We start from the raw sequence: 18,377 nt of genomic DNA on the forward strand, positions 1-18,377 counted from the left end.
TAGTTCTCTGCCCTGCCCCCTCGGCCAGGCCTTTCCTTCCCTCTCGGGGTCCGGCTGGCTCCCCGAGATCCGCTTCCCATTGGTTTGCGTTGCTTGCCACACCTCCCTTCCCTCCGGCCTCTCGATTGGTCCTCTGTCGGGGAGGCGGGCTCTGCAGTGGTTGACTGGCTGACCGTGCTGCGCGCAGGCGCAGAGAGGGGCGGAGTGGGGTCGGGTGTCTGGAAGAAGCGACTGAGGGTGCGGGCTGACCCTGTAGGTGGCTGCGGCGGGAAGATGGCGGAGCTGCGCGCGCTCGTAGCTGTCAAGAGGGTCATCGACTACGCCGTGAAGGTGACCGGGCCCCCCTCTCCCACATCCCTGAGTCCCGCAGCCATGTGCTTCCGGGGCCACGAGCGCACACTGGGTGGGGGTCTTCTTGTAACCCCCGACCTCTGCCGCTCTAACCCCTGTACGTCAAAGTCACACCTGACGGCAAAAATCAAAAGAGTGAAGTTCTAACATCCGATCCCTCCGGGGTCACGGCCATGTTCTCTTTTCCCTCGTTCTGGATTCACTCTCTTGATAACTGTTCAGAGTGAGTTGCTTTCTCCATTTCTTACCCACTGGAAGAAGTCATGGTCCCTGTTTAACGCATGGAGAAACTGAGGCACAGAGCGGTCACCCAGCTAGAGAAGGGCAGAGCCGAGAGTTCTATCCAGGTTCCTCTGACTGCTTTCACCCACTGGGCTGCATTGCTTACCTTTGTACTGTTACCCGAAATGTGCTATAGGGAGTCAGACAGGGCCCTGTGCAGCCCCAGAAGCTGCTTGCCACCCTCCGTGGCCTAAGGGTGAGCCAGGAGCCTCTAGCTAGGGAGAGAGAAGTGTGTTTGCTAGAGGTGAAAGTTCAAGGAGCCAACCTGACTGAGCTGGGGATAGCTCACATTCTCCATGAAAGAGGTGGGGGAGGGCACTCTCTGAGCGCCTGGCTTGTCCCCAGAGGGAGGCTGGTGTGGACAGAGGTGAATCAGACACGGTCTCTCAGGCCCGTTTCTTTCAGTGCTTGGCCTGAACTGGACTGAAGATGGTGACTGTCCATCCACATCTGTCCTTCCCATCAGCCTGGGGACTTACCTCTGTGTCCCCAGCATTACCTAGCATGGGGCCTGGCACCCTAGAGGCCTCAGGGTGGGCAAAACCAGGGTCACAAAGTTGACACTGATACTGCCCCTGCCTGCTTAGGGAGTGGGCTGGGGAAGAGGGTACAGGAGCCAGACTTGAGCATGAAAGCGTCAGTGATCATAGCAGCCAGCATTTAGTGGGTATTTACATGCCAGGCATCCTTCCAAGTCCTTTGTAGAGATTAACCCATTCAGTCCTTTCAGTACCCTTTGTATTATTTATTATTTATTTTTATTTTTTGAGACAGAGTTTTGCTCATTTTGTCCAGGCTGGAGTGCAATGGTGCAATCTTGTCTCACTGCAACCTCCGCCTCCTGGGTTGAAGTGATTCTCCTACCTCAGCCTCCCAAGTAGCTGGGATTACAGGCATGCACAACCACACCCGGCTAATTTTTTGTATTTTTAGTAGAGATGGAGTTTCACCATGTTGGTCAGGCTGGTCTCAAACTCCAGACCTCAGGTGATCCACCCGCCTCGGCCTTCCAAAGTGCTGGGATTATAGGCGTGAGCCACCGTGCCGGCCGGCCGTTTGTACTATTAATTCCATTGGATAGATGAGGAAACTGACGCCTGTCAGATCTCCCAGCCAGTAAGTGACAGAGTTACAATCAAAACCCTGGGCAAGTCTGGCTCTAGACTCTGCTCTCCCATCTCCCTCAGTGCCCCCTGTCCTAATGATGCTTCTGACAGCACATGACAGGGATGTCTCCTCCAGCCCTTTTGAGACACATTCCTCTTGGGGTCCTGGGTCCCAACACTTGGTTTCCTCCCTGCTCTGACTGTTCGTTACTGTCACATCTTTGGACTCCTACAGTCCCCTGGGCATCCTCTATCCCAGCCCTGGCCTTCCCTGCCTGGCATGTCTGGGATTGGATCTGTCTCCCCCATGGTACAGGCCCACGTTTGACTCAGCTCTGGCCCCAGCATCACTTAGCACAGAGCCTGGCACATGGATGTCTCTGGTGTGCTCAGGGAGAGAACAGAGGGGAAGCGTGAAGGCAGTGTTGGATCAGCTCCTGTCCTTTCCAGAGGGTGCTGCCTTCCCCTCCCACAGTGCCCCAGGGCTCCCTGCATTACATCCTGTCTCACTGGATGTGTCTGTTGATGTCCTTTTCAGAACAAATGAGTGATTCAGACCCTGCCAGCTTCCTAAGCACCAGATTAGACCTAGGCAGTGTCCCACCCCCTTTCCCTTCTCCTCCCAAAGCTGTCAGTTCTCCACCCCCGCCCCACCCTTCCTGCCCTATTGTCTCTTAGTCACATTGTCTCACCTGGACCCTCACTCCCTCACTCCCAGTCTCTCCCCGTCGGAGCCCACCTGTACCCATTCTTAGGGGCCTTTCTGCACCCAGAGCTGACCCTGTTCTCCCCTGCTCCCAGCCTGCCTGTGGCTCTCCAGTACCCTCAGGACAGAGTCACAGCCCCTCTGCCTGGCATTTGGGATGCTTTGTGGTCCAGCCTCCTCTTCATGGTCTGCTTCAGCTGTCCACTTCCCTCCTTGGACCCTCCCTTACCCTTTGTGCTTCCACCACTGCGACCTACTCCTCCTGTCCTGACAGGCCAAGCCGCGGCTCGCCTATTCCATGCCTTCTTCCAGCGCCACCCTCCTACCTCTGCTTTCTACCCTTGGTCCTGCCCAACTCCCACTCATGGATTATATCAAAATCTAATGATTCTCGGCCAGGTGCAATGGCTCACACCTCTAATCCCTGCACTTTTCGAGGCCGAGGCGGGTGGATCAGCTGAGGTCAGGAGTTTGAGACCAGCCAGGCCAACATGGTGAAACCCCATCTCTACTAAAAATAAAAAAATTAGCCAGGCGTGGTGGCACGTGTCTGTAATCTCAAACAAACAAACAAATAATAAAACCAATTTAGTGATTCTCTCTGGCATCGCCTCCTCCAGGAAGCCCCTGACCCTACACCCTCAGGCTGCCTTGATATATCCCTGGGGGCTTCTGCAGTCCCTAGGTTTGCTTCCATCAGCCCTCGCCAGACCGGATTGGGATCCTCTGTTGACCCCATGTTCCCCACTGCCCTACTGTATCATCCCCAGGTTGGTAGCTCCCTGCAGAGAGGGCCATGTCTGATCCACCTCTGTTCCCAGAATCATACACTCACTCCCTGACCTCTTTCAACGCCCTGTGCAAACATCACCTTCTCTGGGAGGACTTCCCTGTTTGCCTCCTTAAAATCACAGGCCCCGGAGTCCCTGTGTTTTGCTGTGTTTCCCCTATACTTTGCAACTAGGAAGGGAGAGGAAAGTGTGTTTGCTAGAGATGAAAGTTCAAGGAGCCAACCTAACTGAGTGGAGGGAGTGGCTCACATTCTCCATGAAAGAGGCAGGAGCAGGGGGCACCCTCTGAGAGCCCAGCTTGTCCCCAGAGGGAAGCTGGTGTGGACACTTTGTAATCCCCAGTGTCATTTACTTATTGATTGCTCTGGTGTCTGTCACTGCTTCTGGAATTTGCGCCCCAGGTGTGGGGAAGACAGTTGGATGTGGTCACTGCTTCCTGAGACTGGGTGCACTGCTAGAATAGTTCAGACCTCAGACTCCGAGCCCAGCGCCTGCATCCACTTCCTGCTGTGTGACCTTGAGGAAATTGCCTCACCACTCTGAGCCTCGTTTTTCTACTTTGTACAATGGGAATAATGGTAATATACTTTATTGAGTTGTAACGAAAATTAAATAAGCCCTTGGAGTTTCTTTCTCTGTTTGTTTGTTTGAGATGGAGTCTCGCTCTGTCACCCAGGCTGGAGTGCAGTGGCACAATCTCGGCTAACTGCAGCCTCTGCCTCCTGGGTTCAAGTAATTCCCCTGCCTCAGCCTCCTGAGTAGTAGGGATTACAGGTGCGCGCCACTACACCCGGCTAATTTTTGTATTTTAAGTAGAGACAGGGTTTCATGATGTTGGTCAGGCCGATCTTGAACTCCTGACATCAGGTGATCTGCCCATCCCGACCTCCCAAAGTGCGGGGATTACAGGCTGGAGCCACCGCGTCCGGTCTAAATAAGCCCTTGGAACAGTGCCTGGCACACAGTGTTTTGTTTTATTTTTTGAGATGGAGTCTATCTCTGTTGCCCAGGCGGAGTGCAGTGGCATGATCTCAGCTCACTGGAACCTCCATCTCCCAGGTTCAAGCAATTCTGCCTCAGCCTCTGAGTAGCTGGGATTACATGTGTGAGCCACCGCACCTGGCTAATTTTTGTAGTTTTAGTAGAGTCAAGGTTTTGCTATGTTGGCCAGGCTGGTCTAGACCTCCTGACCTCAGGTAATCTGCCTGCCTCAGCCTCCCAAAGTGCTGGGATTACAGGTGTGAGCCACTGTGACCAGCTGCAATAAGTGTTTTTATTGGCAGTAGTAGTAATGGAAGTTTAGTCATTCATTTATTCAAAACATAGCAAATGCTCTGTTCAAAGTGTATTCGTGTGTGTGTGTGAGTGTGTATGTGTGTCCGGCTGCGTGCATGTTTCCGGGTATGTGCATGTATCCAGCATCCTAATAAGTATTTGGCAACTCAGTAACACCCTGTCCTATCCAGGGGCACATTTTCCAGTAAACTGATGGATCTTAACCTTCAGGGCCTCTTTCAAGACCCCAGGAGAAAGGCTGGGCACGGTGCCTCATGCCTGTAAACTCACACTTTGGGAGGCTGAGGCGGGCGGATCACGAAGTCAGGAGTTTGAGACCATCCTGGCCAACATAGTGAAACCCCGTCTCTACTAAAAATACAAAAATTAGCTAGGTGTGGTGATGCGTGCCTATAGTCCCAGCTACTCAGGAGGCTGAGGCAGAAGAATTGCTTGAACCAGGGAGGCGGAGGTTGCAGTGAGCCGAGATTGTGCCACTGCACTCCAGCCTGGGCGATAGAGTGAGACTCTGTCTCAAAAAAAAAAAAAAAGAAAAAAAAAAAAAAGACCCCAGGAGAGGCTGGGGCAATTTTGTATTTATTATCTGGGATTCATTTTCTTTCTTTTTTTTTTTTTGAGACAGAGTCTTGCTCTCACTCTGTCTCCCAGGCTGGAGTGCAGTGGTGCAATCTCAGATCACTGCAACCTCTGCCTCCCAGGTTCAAGGGATTCTCCTGCCTCAGCCTCCCAAGTAGCTGGGACTACAGGCGTCCGCCACCACGCCTGGCTAATTTTTGTATTTTTAGTAGAGATGAGGTTTCACCATATTGGCCAGACTGGTCTCAAACTCCTGACCTTATGATCTGCCCGCCTCGGCCTCCCAAAATGCTGGGATTACAGGTGTGAGCCACCATGCCCAGCTTTCTTTTTTTTTTTTTTTTTTTTTTTGAGACAAGGTCTAGCTCTGTCACCCAGGCTGGAGTGGTGCAGTCACAGCTTACTGCAGCCTCGACCCTCCTGGGTTCAAGCCATCCTCCCACCTCAGCCTCCTGAGTAGCTGGGACTACAGGTACACGCCACCATGCCCTGCTAATTTTGTTTTTCAGTAGAGATAGAGTCTCTCTATGTTGCCCAGGCTGGTCTTGAAATCCTGGGCTCCAGTGATCCTCCTTCCTCAGTCTCCTAAGGTGCTAGGATTACAGGCATGAACCATCATTATTTTAAAAACAAACAAACAAGCTATCATTTTTCAGCCCTACCATTGTTTCCTGACTTATGTAATTTAATTAAACTGTTTTTCAAGCTTGAAATCAACTCAAGCTTAATTGAGAAGATGAGCTAGTTCATTTCCTCGGGGCTGTGTGTGTGTGTGTGTGTGTGTGTGTTTGTGTGTGTATCTGGAAAGTTCTTACCCTTTCTCCTCAGGAGTCAGGAGCCTGGGAATGAGGAGGTTGGGGCTGGGAGTTCTGCCAGAGCAAGAGCAAGATGGGGCTTGGGGCCCTTCTGAAGCCTCGCTGACACACAGCAAAAAGCTTGGGGCCTCTTACTGCTGGGCGGGTGAGGTTCTTTTCTGTCTTAAAAGGGCAATTCCTATGTTGTATTTTATTTATTTATTTATTTATTTATTTATTTATTTATTTATTTATTTAGAAAAAAGGGCCAGGCACTGCGGCTCACACCTGTAATCCCAGCACTTGGGAGGCCGAGGCAGGCGGATCACTTTAGGCCAGGAGTTCAAGACCAACCTGGGAAACATGGATAAACCCTTTCTTTACAAAAAGTAAAAAAAAAAAAAAAAAAATTAGCCCGGCATGGTGGTGCCCACCTGTGGTCCCAGCTACTGGGGAGGCCGAAGTGGGAGGATCGCCTGAGCCTGGGAGGTGGAGGTTGCAGTGAGCCAAGGTGGTACCACTGTACTCCAGCCTGGGCAACAAGAGAGACGAAAATAACAGTTCTTTATCTTTCCTCTCCTCCTCTAGCTCCTCCTCCTTTTTCTCCTTTTTCTTTTTTTTTTGAGAAGAGGTCTTGCTCTGTCACCCAGGCTAGAGTGTAGTGGCATGATCACGGCTCACTGCACCCTTGATCTCCTGGGCTCAGGTGATCCTCCCGCCTCAGCCTCCTGAGTAGCTGGGACTACAGGTGTGTGCCACCACACCTGGCTGCTTTTTGTTATTGTTGTTGTTGTTTGTTTGTTTTGAGATGGAGTCTTGCTCTGTTGCCCAGGCTGGAGTGCTGTGGCGTAATCTTGGCTCATTACGACCTCCACCTCCTGGGCTGCAATTCTCCCTGCCCCAGCCTCCTGAGTAGCTGCATGCACTACCATGCCTGGCTAATTTTTTATTTTATATTTATTTTTAGTAGAGATGGGGTTTTGCCATGTTGGCCAGGCTGATCTCGAACTCCTGACCTCTGGTGATCCACCCACCTTGGCCTCCCAAACTGCTGGGATTACAGGCGTGAGCCACCACGTCCAGCTGTTTTGTTTTTTTTGTTGTTGTTGTTGTTTGTAGAACCTGTTGCTCAGGCTAGTATCCAACTCCTGGGCACAAAGGATCCTCCCACCTTGGCCTCCCAAAGTTCTGGGATTACAGACATCAGCCACTGTGCCAGGTCTCCATCCTCCATCTTTTAATGTTACCCTCTCCATGAGGCACAGCCAGAGTGGGAAACCCCATATGGGTCCCACCTTCTCATCTCGGATTCTGTCCTGCCTGTGGGAGGAACAGTTACACCCACAGCCTCAGAGAAAAAGGGACAGGGAAATAGCAAGAGCGTCCCAGTGTCCTCACCGGGCCCAGCTGCCACCCGAGATCTGCTCTGGCCAAGCCCTGGGTGGCGGCCACATGGGAGAAGAGAAAGAGGGCAGGCCCCAGGCCGAATGGGCAGCTCCTTAGCCAGGCTTCTCTGGATGTCCCTGGAGGCTTTTTAAACATTTGTGCCCCAAACCAAACTCACCATCTTTCCGGCTCAGGCTGGTGTACAGACTGGAAGCCCCTCTTCGGTGTCATCTTCCCATCGTGCACCATGGCCTGTCAGTTGCACCTCCAGAGACCTCTTGCATCTGTCTCTGTTGTCATGGCTGTCTGACCCAGTGTCACCTCTCACTTTGGTGACAAATAGCCACCTAGCTGTCTCCTCACTGCCTCTCATCTTTTTCCAATTTTCTCCACCAAGAATCCAGAATGACTTTATAAAAACTCAGGTTGGGCCGGGTGCAGTGACTCACGCCTGTAATCCCCTGCCTTTGGGAGGCCGAGGTGGGTGGATCACTGGAGGTCGGGAGTTTGAGACCAGCCTGACCAACATGGTGAAACCCTGTCTCTATTAAAAATACAAAAAATTAGCCGGGCGTGGTGGTGGGCGCCTGTAATCCCAGCTATTCCGGAGGCTGAGGCAGGAGAATGGCTTGAACTGGGGAGGTGGAGGTTGCAGTGAGCCGAGATCACGCCACTGCACTCAGCCTGGACGACAGAGCAAGACTCCATCTCAAAAAAAAAAAAAAAAAGAAAGAAAGAGGATTGTGGTAGGCCAAGAAGTAGCCCTCTAAAACAGCCAGGTTTCAATCCCTGGTACCTGAGAAGGGAAAATCACTTAGAAACAGGGTCTTTGCAGGCTGGCCGCGGGGGCTCACGTCTGTAATCCCAGCACTTCGGGAGGCCGAGGAGGGCAGATCACCTGAGGTCAGGAGTTTGAGACCTGGCCAACATGGTAAAACCCCATCTCTACTAAAAATACAAAAATTAGCTGGGTGTGGTGACGCATGCCTGTAATCCCAGCTACTTGGGAGGCTGAGGCATGCGAATTGCTTGAACCCGGGAGGCAGAGGTTGCAGTGAGCCGAGATTTCACCATTGTACTCCAGCCTGGGTGACAGAGCGAGAGCCCATCTGGAAAAAAAAAAAAATAGAAACAGGGTCTTTGCAGATGTGATTAAATTAAGCATCTTGAGATAGGGGTATTATCCTGGATTATTTAGGTGGGCCCTAAATGCCATCTCAAGAGTCCTCATAAGAGAGAGACAGAGGGAGACTAGACACACAGAGAGAGGAGAAGGCCGCATGAAGACAGAGCTGAGGATGCTGGCACTGAAGATAAAGCGATGCAGCCACAAGCCAGAGGGTGTCAGAGCAGAAGCTGGAGGAGGCAAGAAACGTGCTCCCCCCAGGGCCTGCAGACTCCTTGGTCTCACCCTGGTGAAACTGACTTTGGACTTCTGGCCTCCAGAGCTGTAAGATTCTAAGCCACCAAGTATGTGGTGATTTGTTATGGCAGCCGAGAGAAACTAATAGGAAGGTGGTTAGTGGTTCACGCTACGCCCTGGTCCACACCGGACGCCTCTCTCCCTGGCACATGATGGTGCCCCCAGGATCCAACTTAGAGCCAGGCACACGGTAGGGCCCAGGAGAGACAAAAACGATGTGCAGAAGCAAATGGGTGGGGTTTGCCACCCACCTCCCTTACCTCCTTTGTCTGTTTAGCAAAGAGGTCTTTGGTATTGGTGTTTTCCAAATCAGGTTGTGACCATGTGTGATCATGACATCCAGGCAAAGGGCTGGCATTTTTCTGAAAAAGGGTAGAAAATGTCAGGGTATGGTGTGTGTGTAGCCAGGGTAAGTATTGGTCACTGACCCTTACACTGCAGTGGCATCTGTGAAACAGGTCAGGGTCACCGGTCACATTGTCTAAGGTGTTATCCGAGCTCGTTTCACAACCAAGAGAATTAAAGAGCATAGACCACCCAAAGGGTGAGCTTGGAGCGAAAGTTTAATAGGCAAAAGAAGAAAGCTCTCCGCAGGGGAGAGGGGAGCCCAAGCGTGTTGCCATTTTTACAGTTGATTCCAAAAGCTTTTATAAGAAACTCCTCTCATCTCTGTAGCTGTTTGAGTATCTTATCTGTAAAGCTATCTGCATAATTCTCCGTTATCTGTGTAGTTGTGGGTATGTCCTTTTGCAAGCACAAAGCTCTGCTTCTCTTGTTTGTGTAACCCTGGGTTTGTTTTAGGTAAGCTCCGCCCCTCCCTGTGCAAGTTCCCACAGAGACCACAAGGTACAAGCCTGAAAAGGGGAGGGAACTTTTCCTGGGAGCCTGTCAATCACACAGAGAACAAAAGGCTTCTGTGCTGGACCTGCCTGCTTGTCTGTGCAGGTGCAGCCTGAGTTTTCCTCAGGCTGCTCTATTGTTGCCTGTAGCTGTGATTTTTCAGGCAGGCTGCTTCTCTGAGGACCAGCCTTAACTGTCTACCTAACTGATTTTTCCTTTTCTTCTCTTTTGTATTTCTGTGTCAGTGTGTTACGTATGTATATACACTTGGAAATATGGTAAAATGCACCTCTCGCTGTGGGTTCCCATAAATACTGTAAATGTGAGAAACAGTCTTTCAGGCCTGAGAGGAGCAGTGACACAGTAGGGATGATCAAGTCAGATGTCCCTGGTACCCAGGAATGGCTGGATGAGAGAAGGAGACAGGGTGACCTGCCCCTGCCTACAAGCTCTAACCCAGCTCTGTCCCTGAAGCTGTGTGACCCCGGACAAGGCCCTGCCCCTTTCCAGGCTGTTGTTGTCCTCATCCAGCCTGGGACAGGGTTGGCGCTGAGGCCCCCACCTTCTTGCCTATTTCCTCCTGACCCCGCCCCCTCCCCTCCTGCTGAGCAGATCCGAGTGAAACCTGACAGGACCGGTGTGGTCACAGATGGCGTGAAGCACTCCATGAACCCCTTCTGTGAGATCGCAGTGGAGGAGGCTGTGCGGCTCAAGGAGAAGAAGCTGGTGAAGGAGGTCATCGCCGTCAGCTGTGGGCCTGCACAGTGCCAGGTGCTCAGGGTCTTGGGGAGGGGGCTGGACTTCTGGGTCTGAGGGAGGAGGGGCTGGGACCTGGACTCTGGGTCTGAGGGAGGAGGAGGCTGGAAGCCTGGACCCCTGGGTCTGAGGGAGGATGGGCTGATAGCCTGGTTTCCTGGGTCTGAGGGAGGAGGGGCTGGGGGCCAGACTCCTGGGTTGCCCTGAGGATAGCCAAGTCAAGCCCCTCTGTCCACGGCAGGAGACCATTCGTACCGCCCTGGCTATGGGTGCAGACCGAGGTATCCACGTGGAGGTGCCCCCAGCAGAAGCAGAACGCTTGGGTCCCCTGCAGGTGGCTCGGGTCCTAGCCAAGCTGGCAGAGAAGGAGAAGGTGGACCTGGTGCTGCTGGGCAAGCAGGTAACTGTGGTCAGCCCTCCCTGTGCCCCCTTGCTCATCCCTGCTTGGGAGGAGGGTGGTGATGTGAGGTGAGACAGCAGGTGGCCAGACCCAGGGCATTCAGCCACTCCAGGCTGAGCAGCTTGGGACTTTGCTGACCCTCCTGACAGAGAGTTTGAGCAGGGAGGACAGAGTCCCTCTGGGTGTTCGAAAGATCCTCTTGGGCCAGGCACAGTGGCTCATGCCTGTAATCGCAGCACTTTGGGAGGCTGAGGCGGGCGGATCACTTGAGGTCGGGAGTTTGAGATTAGCATGGCCAACACGGTGAAACCCCATCTCTTCTAAAAGTAAAAAAATTAGCCGGGTGTGGGGGCGTGCACCTGTAACCCCAGCTACTTGGGAGGCTGAGGCATGAGAATCACTTGAACTTGGGAGGTGGAGGTTGCAGTGAGCCAAGATCGCACCACTGCACTCCTGCCTGGGAGCAGTGCGAGACTCTGTCTCAAAAAAAAAAAAAAAAAGAAAGAAAGAAAAACAAGAAGAAAGACAGATCCTTTTGGTTGAGTTTAGAGGCTGGGAGGCTGAGGTGATGGTCACGGGGGGAGAAGGAGACCTCAGCCAAAGGTGTCGGGACAGCAGAGACACGATGTGGCAGGAGAGACTGGGCTTAGCATGGGGAGGGAGGGCAGGGAGGAGGCAAGGACAGTGCCTGGGTCTGCCTTGGTAACACAGGTGGGAAACCCAGGAAGAACAGGAGGTTAGAGGAGGATCCTACACGGGGAGTGTGAAGAGCCCAGGAGACATTGATGCAGATTCAGGAGACAGTCCTGGGCTTGAAACAGAGACTTGAGAATTTTGGAGGGCACTGCAGGTGGCTCGGGTCCTGGCTAAGCTGGCAGAGCAGGAGAAGGTGGACCTGGTGCTGCTGGGCAAGCAGGTAGCTGTGGTCCGCTCTCCCTGTGCCCCCTTGCTCATCCCTGCTCGGGAGGAGGGTGGTGGAGATGTGGGGTGAGACAGCAGGTGGCCAGGGAGCTATGGGAGGTCTATGAGCAGAAGAGGGGTGGGATCAGCACTAGGTGCGGAAAAAACTTCCCTGGGCTTCGAGAATGGACTGGAAGGGGAGATTGGAGGCCAGGAGTTAGGGAAGGAGGTTAGGGCTGGGTGAGGACCCGACCAGAACCTTCCCTGCCACACTGGTACTCCCCACTGAGACAGGTACGTGGGGCTCATCTGTTTCCCCAGGAGACCCTGGGGCACCACCTCTCCTCAGGGGTAGCTCATCTCATTTGAGGACAAACCTCATGGCCTCAACCAGGGGAAGGACAGAAGAGGGACATCAGAAGAACCACAGGCAGATGGGAGTGAGAAGAGGCAGGGAATTAGGGATGGAGGCTGAGAAAGAAGACCAAAGATAGCAAGGTATGTCAAGCAGGGCACGGAGACAGCAGAGCACAGCAGGCTCAGGTAGAGCTGGGGCCCCCGGAGAGAGATGGAGATCCCAGGGCCAGGTCAGTTCTGGGACAAAGAGGAGGCTGGTGGGTCCAGATAGGTCATCGGGTGTCCTGCCCAGCCCTGAGAAAGTCCGAAGAAAACAAAGAGAGATTACCAACAGCAGGGGCATCAGAGTACAGATCAGCCAACTGTGGCAGAAGGGCCTACCTGGAGAACGGGCCAAAAAGGCAGGGCCTGGGTGGGGCTGCAGAGGCTGAGGTGTTGGAAGCGTGGCTTTAGCAGTCCCCTGCATTTGCTGGTGGTTCTCAGACTCCGATGTCCTACCTGTCCTGGGCCAGGGACAGTTCCTGGGGCCAGGACCTCCAGCTGGTGAAATGCCGGATGAACTGGTCAGGATGCTGTTTGTTCTAGGAAACAGATTCACAACTCAAACTGGCTTAAGCCAGAAAGTGAATTTATTAGCTCATGTAAATCAGGGGCTTCAGGCACAGCTTGATCCAGGGTCACACATGAGCTGTAGGCTCCCCTCTACCTTGGCTTCACTGTCTGCATCTCCAAGCTCAGATCCCACCGGCCCAGTGACCCCAGCAGAAAGAAAGGAGCCTCTTTCCCAAGGGCTCCAGCAAACTCCCAGGGCTTACTCTGCTTTGGTGCAGCTTGAGTCATGTGCCCCTCCCTGAACCAATCACTGGGGTTGGGGCTAGAATGTCCTCGCTGGCCCAGATCCTCTTCATGCAGCTGCCCAGGGTCCACATAGGACAGGATTCCTGAGAGGCTTTATTCAGAGGGCAGAGACTTGGCGACAGGAATGACAGGTGGCCCCACATGTCCCTGGACAAGTGACTGCTTATCTCTGGGCCCAAGTGAGGGGATCGTTCTAGACCAAAAATCAGTGAACTATGGTCCATAGCGACCTCCGATTTGTAAATAAAGCTATATTGGAACATCACCACATACGTTCATGTACATATTATTTGTGGCCGCCTGTGCACTACAACAGCAGAGCTGAGTCACTGTGACAGAGACTGTATGACCTGCAAAGCCTAAAATATTTACTACATTTTGCCAACCCGGCTGGGTACGGTGGCTCGTGCCTGTAATCCCAACACTTTGGGGGATCATCTGAGGTCAGGAGTTCAAGACCAGCCTGGCCAACATGTTGAAATCTCGTTTCTACTAAAAATACAAAAATTAGCTGGGCGTGGTGGCAGGCGCCTATAATCCCAGCTACTCAGAAGGCTGAGGCAGGAGAATTGCTTGAACCCGAGAGGCGGAGCTTGCAGTGAGCCAAGATTGCACCATTGCACTCCAGCCTGGGTGATAGAGCAAGACTCCATCTCAAAAAGAAAAAAAAGAAAGAAAAAGTTTGCCAAGCCCTGTTCTAGACAGAGGCCCGAATGGTCCATGAGCTCCACTGATCGTCATACAGTCTCCTCTCTCTCCCCATTCAGGCCATCGATGATGACTGTAACCAGACAGGGCAGATGACAGCTGGATTTCTGGACTGGCCACAGGTGAGGCTGGAGCAAGGAGCATCTGCTGAGGGCCAGGCCCTCATCCCTCAGGCTTCATTTCTGCCTCAGGGCCTTTGCATTCGCTGTTCTCTCCTCCTGGAACACTGCTCCCTCAGATGGCCTCATGGCTTTCTTGTTCCCCTCCTTGAGATCTCTGCTGAGGTATCACCACTTCAAAGGGGACTTTCTTGCCATCCTACGTGAAATACTCATGCCCACCCCCTCAACTCCAGGTTCCCCAATCCCCATCTATGCCAATCCAATATAAATGCAGGCTGGGGCCAGGCGTGGTGACTCAACGCCTGTAATCCCAGCACTTTGAGAGGCCGAGGCAGGCGGATCACTTGAGGTCAGGAGGAGTTTGAGACCAGCGTGGTCAACATGTTGAAACCCCATCTCTACTAAAAATTTAAAAATTAGCTGGGTGTGGTGGCGTGTGCCTGTAGTCCCAGCCACTCAGGAGGCCGAGGTGGGAGGATCCCCTGAGCCCAGGAGGTCAAGACTGCAGTAAGTTGGGATCATGCCACTGCACTCCAGCCTGGGTGAAAGAGGGAAACCCTGTATCAAAAAAAAAAAAAAGGAAGAAAGGCACATAGACAAATTTAAAATTTTTCACAGCTACATAAAAAAGTAAAAAGAAACAGATAAAATTATATTTTATTTCACCCCATTATATCTAAAATGTTATCATTTTAACATGTAATCAACTTAGAAAATATTGAGATTCATATGCTTTACCAGCAGTGGGGTTATGTCCTGATAAACCCATCATAAATGAAAATATTATAACTCAAATAATGCATTTAATAAACTTAATCTACCAAACATCATAGCCTACCTTAAACATGTCACAACACTTACGTTAGCCTACAGTGGGGTAAAATAATCTAACATAAAGCCTATTTTATAATAAAGTGCTAAATATCCCATGTAATTTATCAAATACTGTACTGGAACTGAAAAAACAGAATGGTTGTATGGGGTACTGGCAGTGTGGTTTCCACTGAATGCTTACCACTGTCACACCTTTGGAAAACTGAAAACTCTTAATTCAAACCACCATAAGCCAGGGACCATCTGTATTTTATGTTTTTTGGATTTTCTTTGTACTAAATCTTCAAAATTCAGCATGTATTTTATATTTACAGCACATCTCAATTCAGATGCTAAATTTCTATGAGAAACACGTTCCTAAAGATGACAGTTGAAGTAGATTTACACACCCAAGTTATTCAAAACAAAAAGTTTTCCAGTAACTGCATTTCCAGTAGCTGCATTGGGTATCTGTGTTTTTGTTTTGTTTTGTTTTGTTTTTTTAAAAAACAGCCTTATTGAGTTATTGACCTACAGTAAACTGCACATATCTAAGTTGCACAATTTGTGAAGTTTGCTTTTCTTAAACGCTTTTATTTAGATAGAGATGGGGGTCTCACTATGTTGCCCAAGCTGGTCTTGAACTCCTGGGCTCAAGCAATCTGCTCACCTCAGCCCTCCAAAATTTGATAAGTTTTGATACGTGTTACATCCATGAAATCATCACCACAATCATGATAATGTATCTTGAATTCTCAGTATTTATTTATTTTTATTTTTTTGAGGTGGAGTCTTGTTCTGTCCCCAGGCTGGAGTGCAGTGGCGCGATCTCAGCTCACTGTGGCCTCTGCCTCCTGAATTTAAGTGATTTTCCTGCCTCAGCCTCCCAAGTAGATTGAATTACAAGCATGCATCACCATGCTGGATAATTTTTTATTTTCAGTAATGACAGGGTTTCGCCATGATGGCCAGGCTGGTCTCGAACTCTTCAAGCGATCCACTCGCCTTGGCCCCTCAAAGCTATGGAATTACGGGCATAAGCCACTGCGCCTGGCCAAATTATCAGTGTTTAAATTTAAATAAAATTTAAAAATTCATTCCTCAGCTGCACTGGCCACATTTCAAGTGCTGGGCAGCCACACACGGCCAGTGGCTACTGGATGGGACAGCACATTCAAAACCATGATCCTGTTTTATCTTCAAAGCATTTATCACTATCTGACCAGCTTCTCTAACATTGCTCCCTTCTTGCTCTCATATCATGTGTCTTATTTTCTTCTTATTCCTTCTATCTGAAATGATCTCATTTGTGTGTGTGTGTGTTTCCCTGGTGACTGGTTGTCTTCCCTGGCAGAATATGAGCCCACCCCAGCTGGTGCTTCACTGGTCGTGTTCACAGTGTATCTCCAGGGACAGGTTCATAAGGGCACTAGGAGGAAGTTCCGAACGAAGGGATGTGATGTTCACACTAAGACCTGAAAGATGTTAGTAAGTGGACAGGGAGAAAGGTCGTTAGACAAAGAGGAGTGTAGGTGGCATCAGTTACCAGGGGAGGAAGTGTTGATTCAGGACTGAGAGGCAAAGGGACCTGGCCAGAGGATGGGGTCCCAGAAGGTGGTTTAAGGACTGGTGTGGACACACACAGTTCTGTTGTCGGCCCAGTGGAGGGGCCTCATGGGGGGCTGTTGGGAGTCTGATTGTCAGCTTTTGGATTTACCAGCTGTGGGTGGCAGTAGGCATGTAACTCAGCATCTCGCTGCCTCAGTTTTCCTCATCTGTAAAGTGGGGATAATAACATTTACCTCATAAAGTTCCTACGAGGATTCGATGATTGACCCATCAGTTGCTTAGCACAGGGCCCAGCACTCAGTACGTGTTCACTGTCAGGAAGGCAGGGAGGCCTCACTGGCAGCATCAGGACGTAGGACATCAGGACATACACCGTGGCTCTCAGGAAAAGGAAAGACACGCTCTCCCAGGTGTACAGGATCGATTGTAAACCTCATGGGACCCTGCATTGTTCGCTCCCTCATTCATTCACTTATCCGTGCATGTACTCAGTAGTGTCGTAAGTGGACTGCTCGGATCGGACCTGAATTAGCCTCACCCACTCTCCTCCTACACTGTCCCTCCCCAGGGCACATTCGCCTCCCAGGTGACGCTGGAGGGGGACAAGTTGAAAGTGGAGCGGGAGATCGACGGGGGCCTGGAGACCCTGCGCCTGAAGCTGCCAGCTGTGGTGACAGCTGACCTGAGGCTCAACGAGCCCCGTTATGCCACGCTGCCCAACATCATGGTGAGCCCCTGGCCAGCGGGCACTGAGGGCCTGGGATTGGCAAGCACATTGCCAGCCCAGTGCCCCCTGGTGGTCGCATGAGGGGAGGGAAGGATCCAAGGGAGGTCTCGTACGCAGGAAGCCGTCACCTGGAGTTTGGCTGATAGAGAGGGTTTGCTGGGTCATCTCTGCCAATATTGAGAGTTCACGGGGGCTGCTTTGGCTAGCAGGGAGGGCTTGCTGGTATCTAGGCCGGTCGGAAGGCTTCGCTGGGTAGCAGACATTGTTCCCTTTGTCATTCCAGCCAGTGGAACAAGTTCACTGGGTCATCTTGGTTCATTAGGGAGGGTCCCCTTCGTAATTTTTGCCAGTGTGAAGTTATCGTGTAGATCATCTTGGCTAACTAGGAAGGGTGCATGGGGTCTCTTGGCTAACAGGTAGAGTTCACTAATCATCATGGCCAGTAGGAGGGGTTCGCTGGGTCATCTTGGCCAATATTAACAGTTTAGTGAGTCATCTCAGACAAAGGAGAATATTCAGTGGGTCATTTCAACCAACAGGGAGAGTTCATTGGATCATCTCAGCCAATGGGGAAGGTTCAATGAGTCATTTCAGCCATTACAGAGTGTTCACTACATCATCTCAGCCTATAGGGAGGGTTCATTGCATCATCTCAGCCTATAGGGAGGATTCAGCGCATCATCTCAACCTATAGGGAGGGTTCACTGCATCGTCTCAGCCTATAGGGAGAGTTCAGTGCATCATCTCAGCCTATAGGGAGGGTTCAGCCCATCATCTTAGCCTATAGGGAGGGTTCATTGCATCATCTCAGCCTATAGGGAGGATTCAGCGCATCGTCTCAGCCTATAGGGAGGGCTCAGCGCATCGTCTCAGCCTATAGGGAGGGCTCAGCGCATCGTCTCAGCCTATAGGGAGGGTTCAGTGCATCGTCTCAGCCTGTAGGGAGGGTTCAGGGCATTGTCTCAGCCTATAGGGAGGGCTCAGCGCATCGTCTCAGCCTATAGGGAGGGTTCAGCACATCATCTCAGCCTATAGGGAGGGTTCAGTGCATCATCTCAGCCTATTGGGAGCCTTCAGCATGTCATCTCAACCAAAAGTCCAGAGTCATTACTACCAAAAGGATGGGTTTGCCAGTCTGTTGCAGCCCGTGAAGGGCTTCCTGAATTGGTTACCTAAAGGAGGACTGCTGCAATAGTTGGGCCTCCCAGGGCCTCCAAGCCAGCAGGAGTTTTCCACACCAGGTGTGCCCTGTGAGAAGTTTTGTGTGTCCTGGCCAGTCGGTGGGTGCAGAGGGTTCAGCCCATGGGACTGGTCTGCAGGCATGGCACCCACGGGAAGGAGGTGACAGGAGGGTGGCAGGGGTTCCACAGCCCTGTGAACAATGGCTTCCCATGTGCAGAAAGCCAAGAAGAAGAAGATCGAGGTGATCAAGCCTGGGGACCTGGGCGTGGACCTGACCTCCAAGCTCTCTGTGATCAGCGTGGAGGACCCGCCCCAGCGCACGGCCGGCGTCAAGGTGGAAACCACTGAGGACCTAGTGGCCAAGCTGAAGGAGATCGGGCGGATTTGAGCCCCTCCCAGAGATGGCAATAAAACTGACTCTCAACGTCTATCTC

At 51.6% G+C, this 18,377-nt stretch overlaps 1 protein-coding gene across 1 annotated transcript; it reads left to right on the forward strand.

Annotated features, from left to right (window-relative positions):
* The first annotated feature begins 185 nt into the window (after positions 1 to 185).
* Positions 186 to 18,371, forward strand: ETFB (electron transfer flavoprotein subunit beta). The gene is made up of 6 exons (XM_007997770.3): positions 186 to 330; positions 10,164 to 10,322; positions 10,549 to 10,707; positions 13,590 to 13,652; positions 16,603 to 16,761; positions 18,161 to 18,371. The coding sequence occupies exons 1-6, from the start codon at positions 274 to 276 to the stop codon at positions 18,329 to 18,331; spliced, it is 768 nt and encodes a 255-aa protein (XP_007995961.1). The 5' UTR covers positions 186 to 273; the 3' UTR covers positions 18,332 to 18,371.
* Positions 18,372 to 18,377: the final 6 nt, after the last annotated feature.

This window comes from Chlorocebus sabaeus, chromosome 6, assembly GCF_047675955.1.
Source record: "Chlorocebus sabaeus isolate Y175 chromosome 6, mChlSab1.0.hap1, whole genome shotgun sequence".
Classification (NCBI taxonomy): Eukaryota; Metazoa; Chordata; class Mammalia; order Primates; family Cercopithecidae; genus Chlorocebus; species Chlorocebus sabaeus.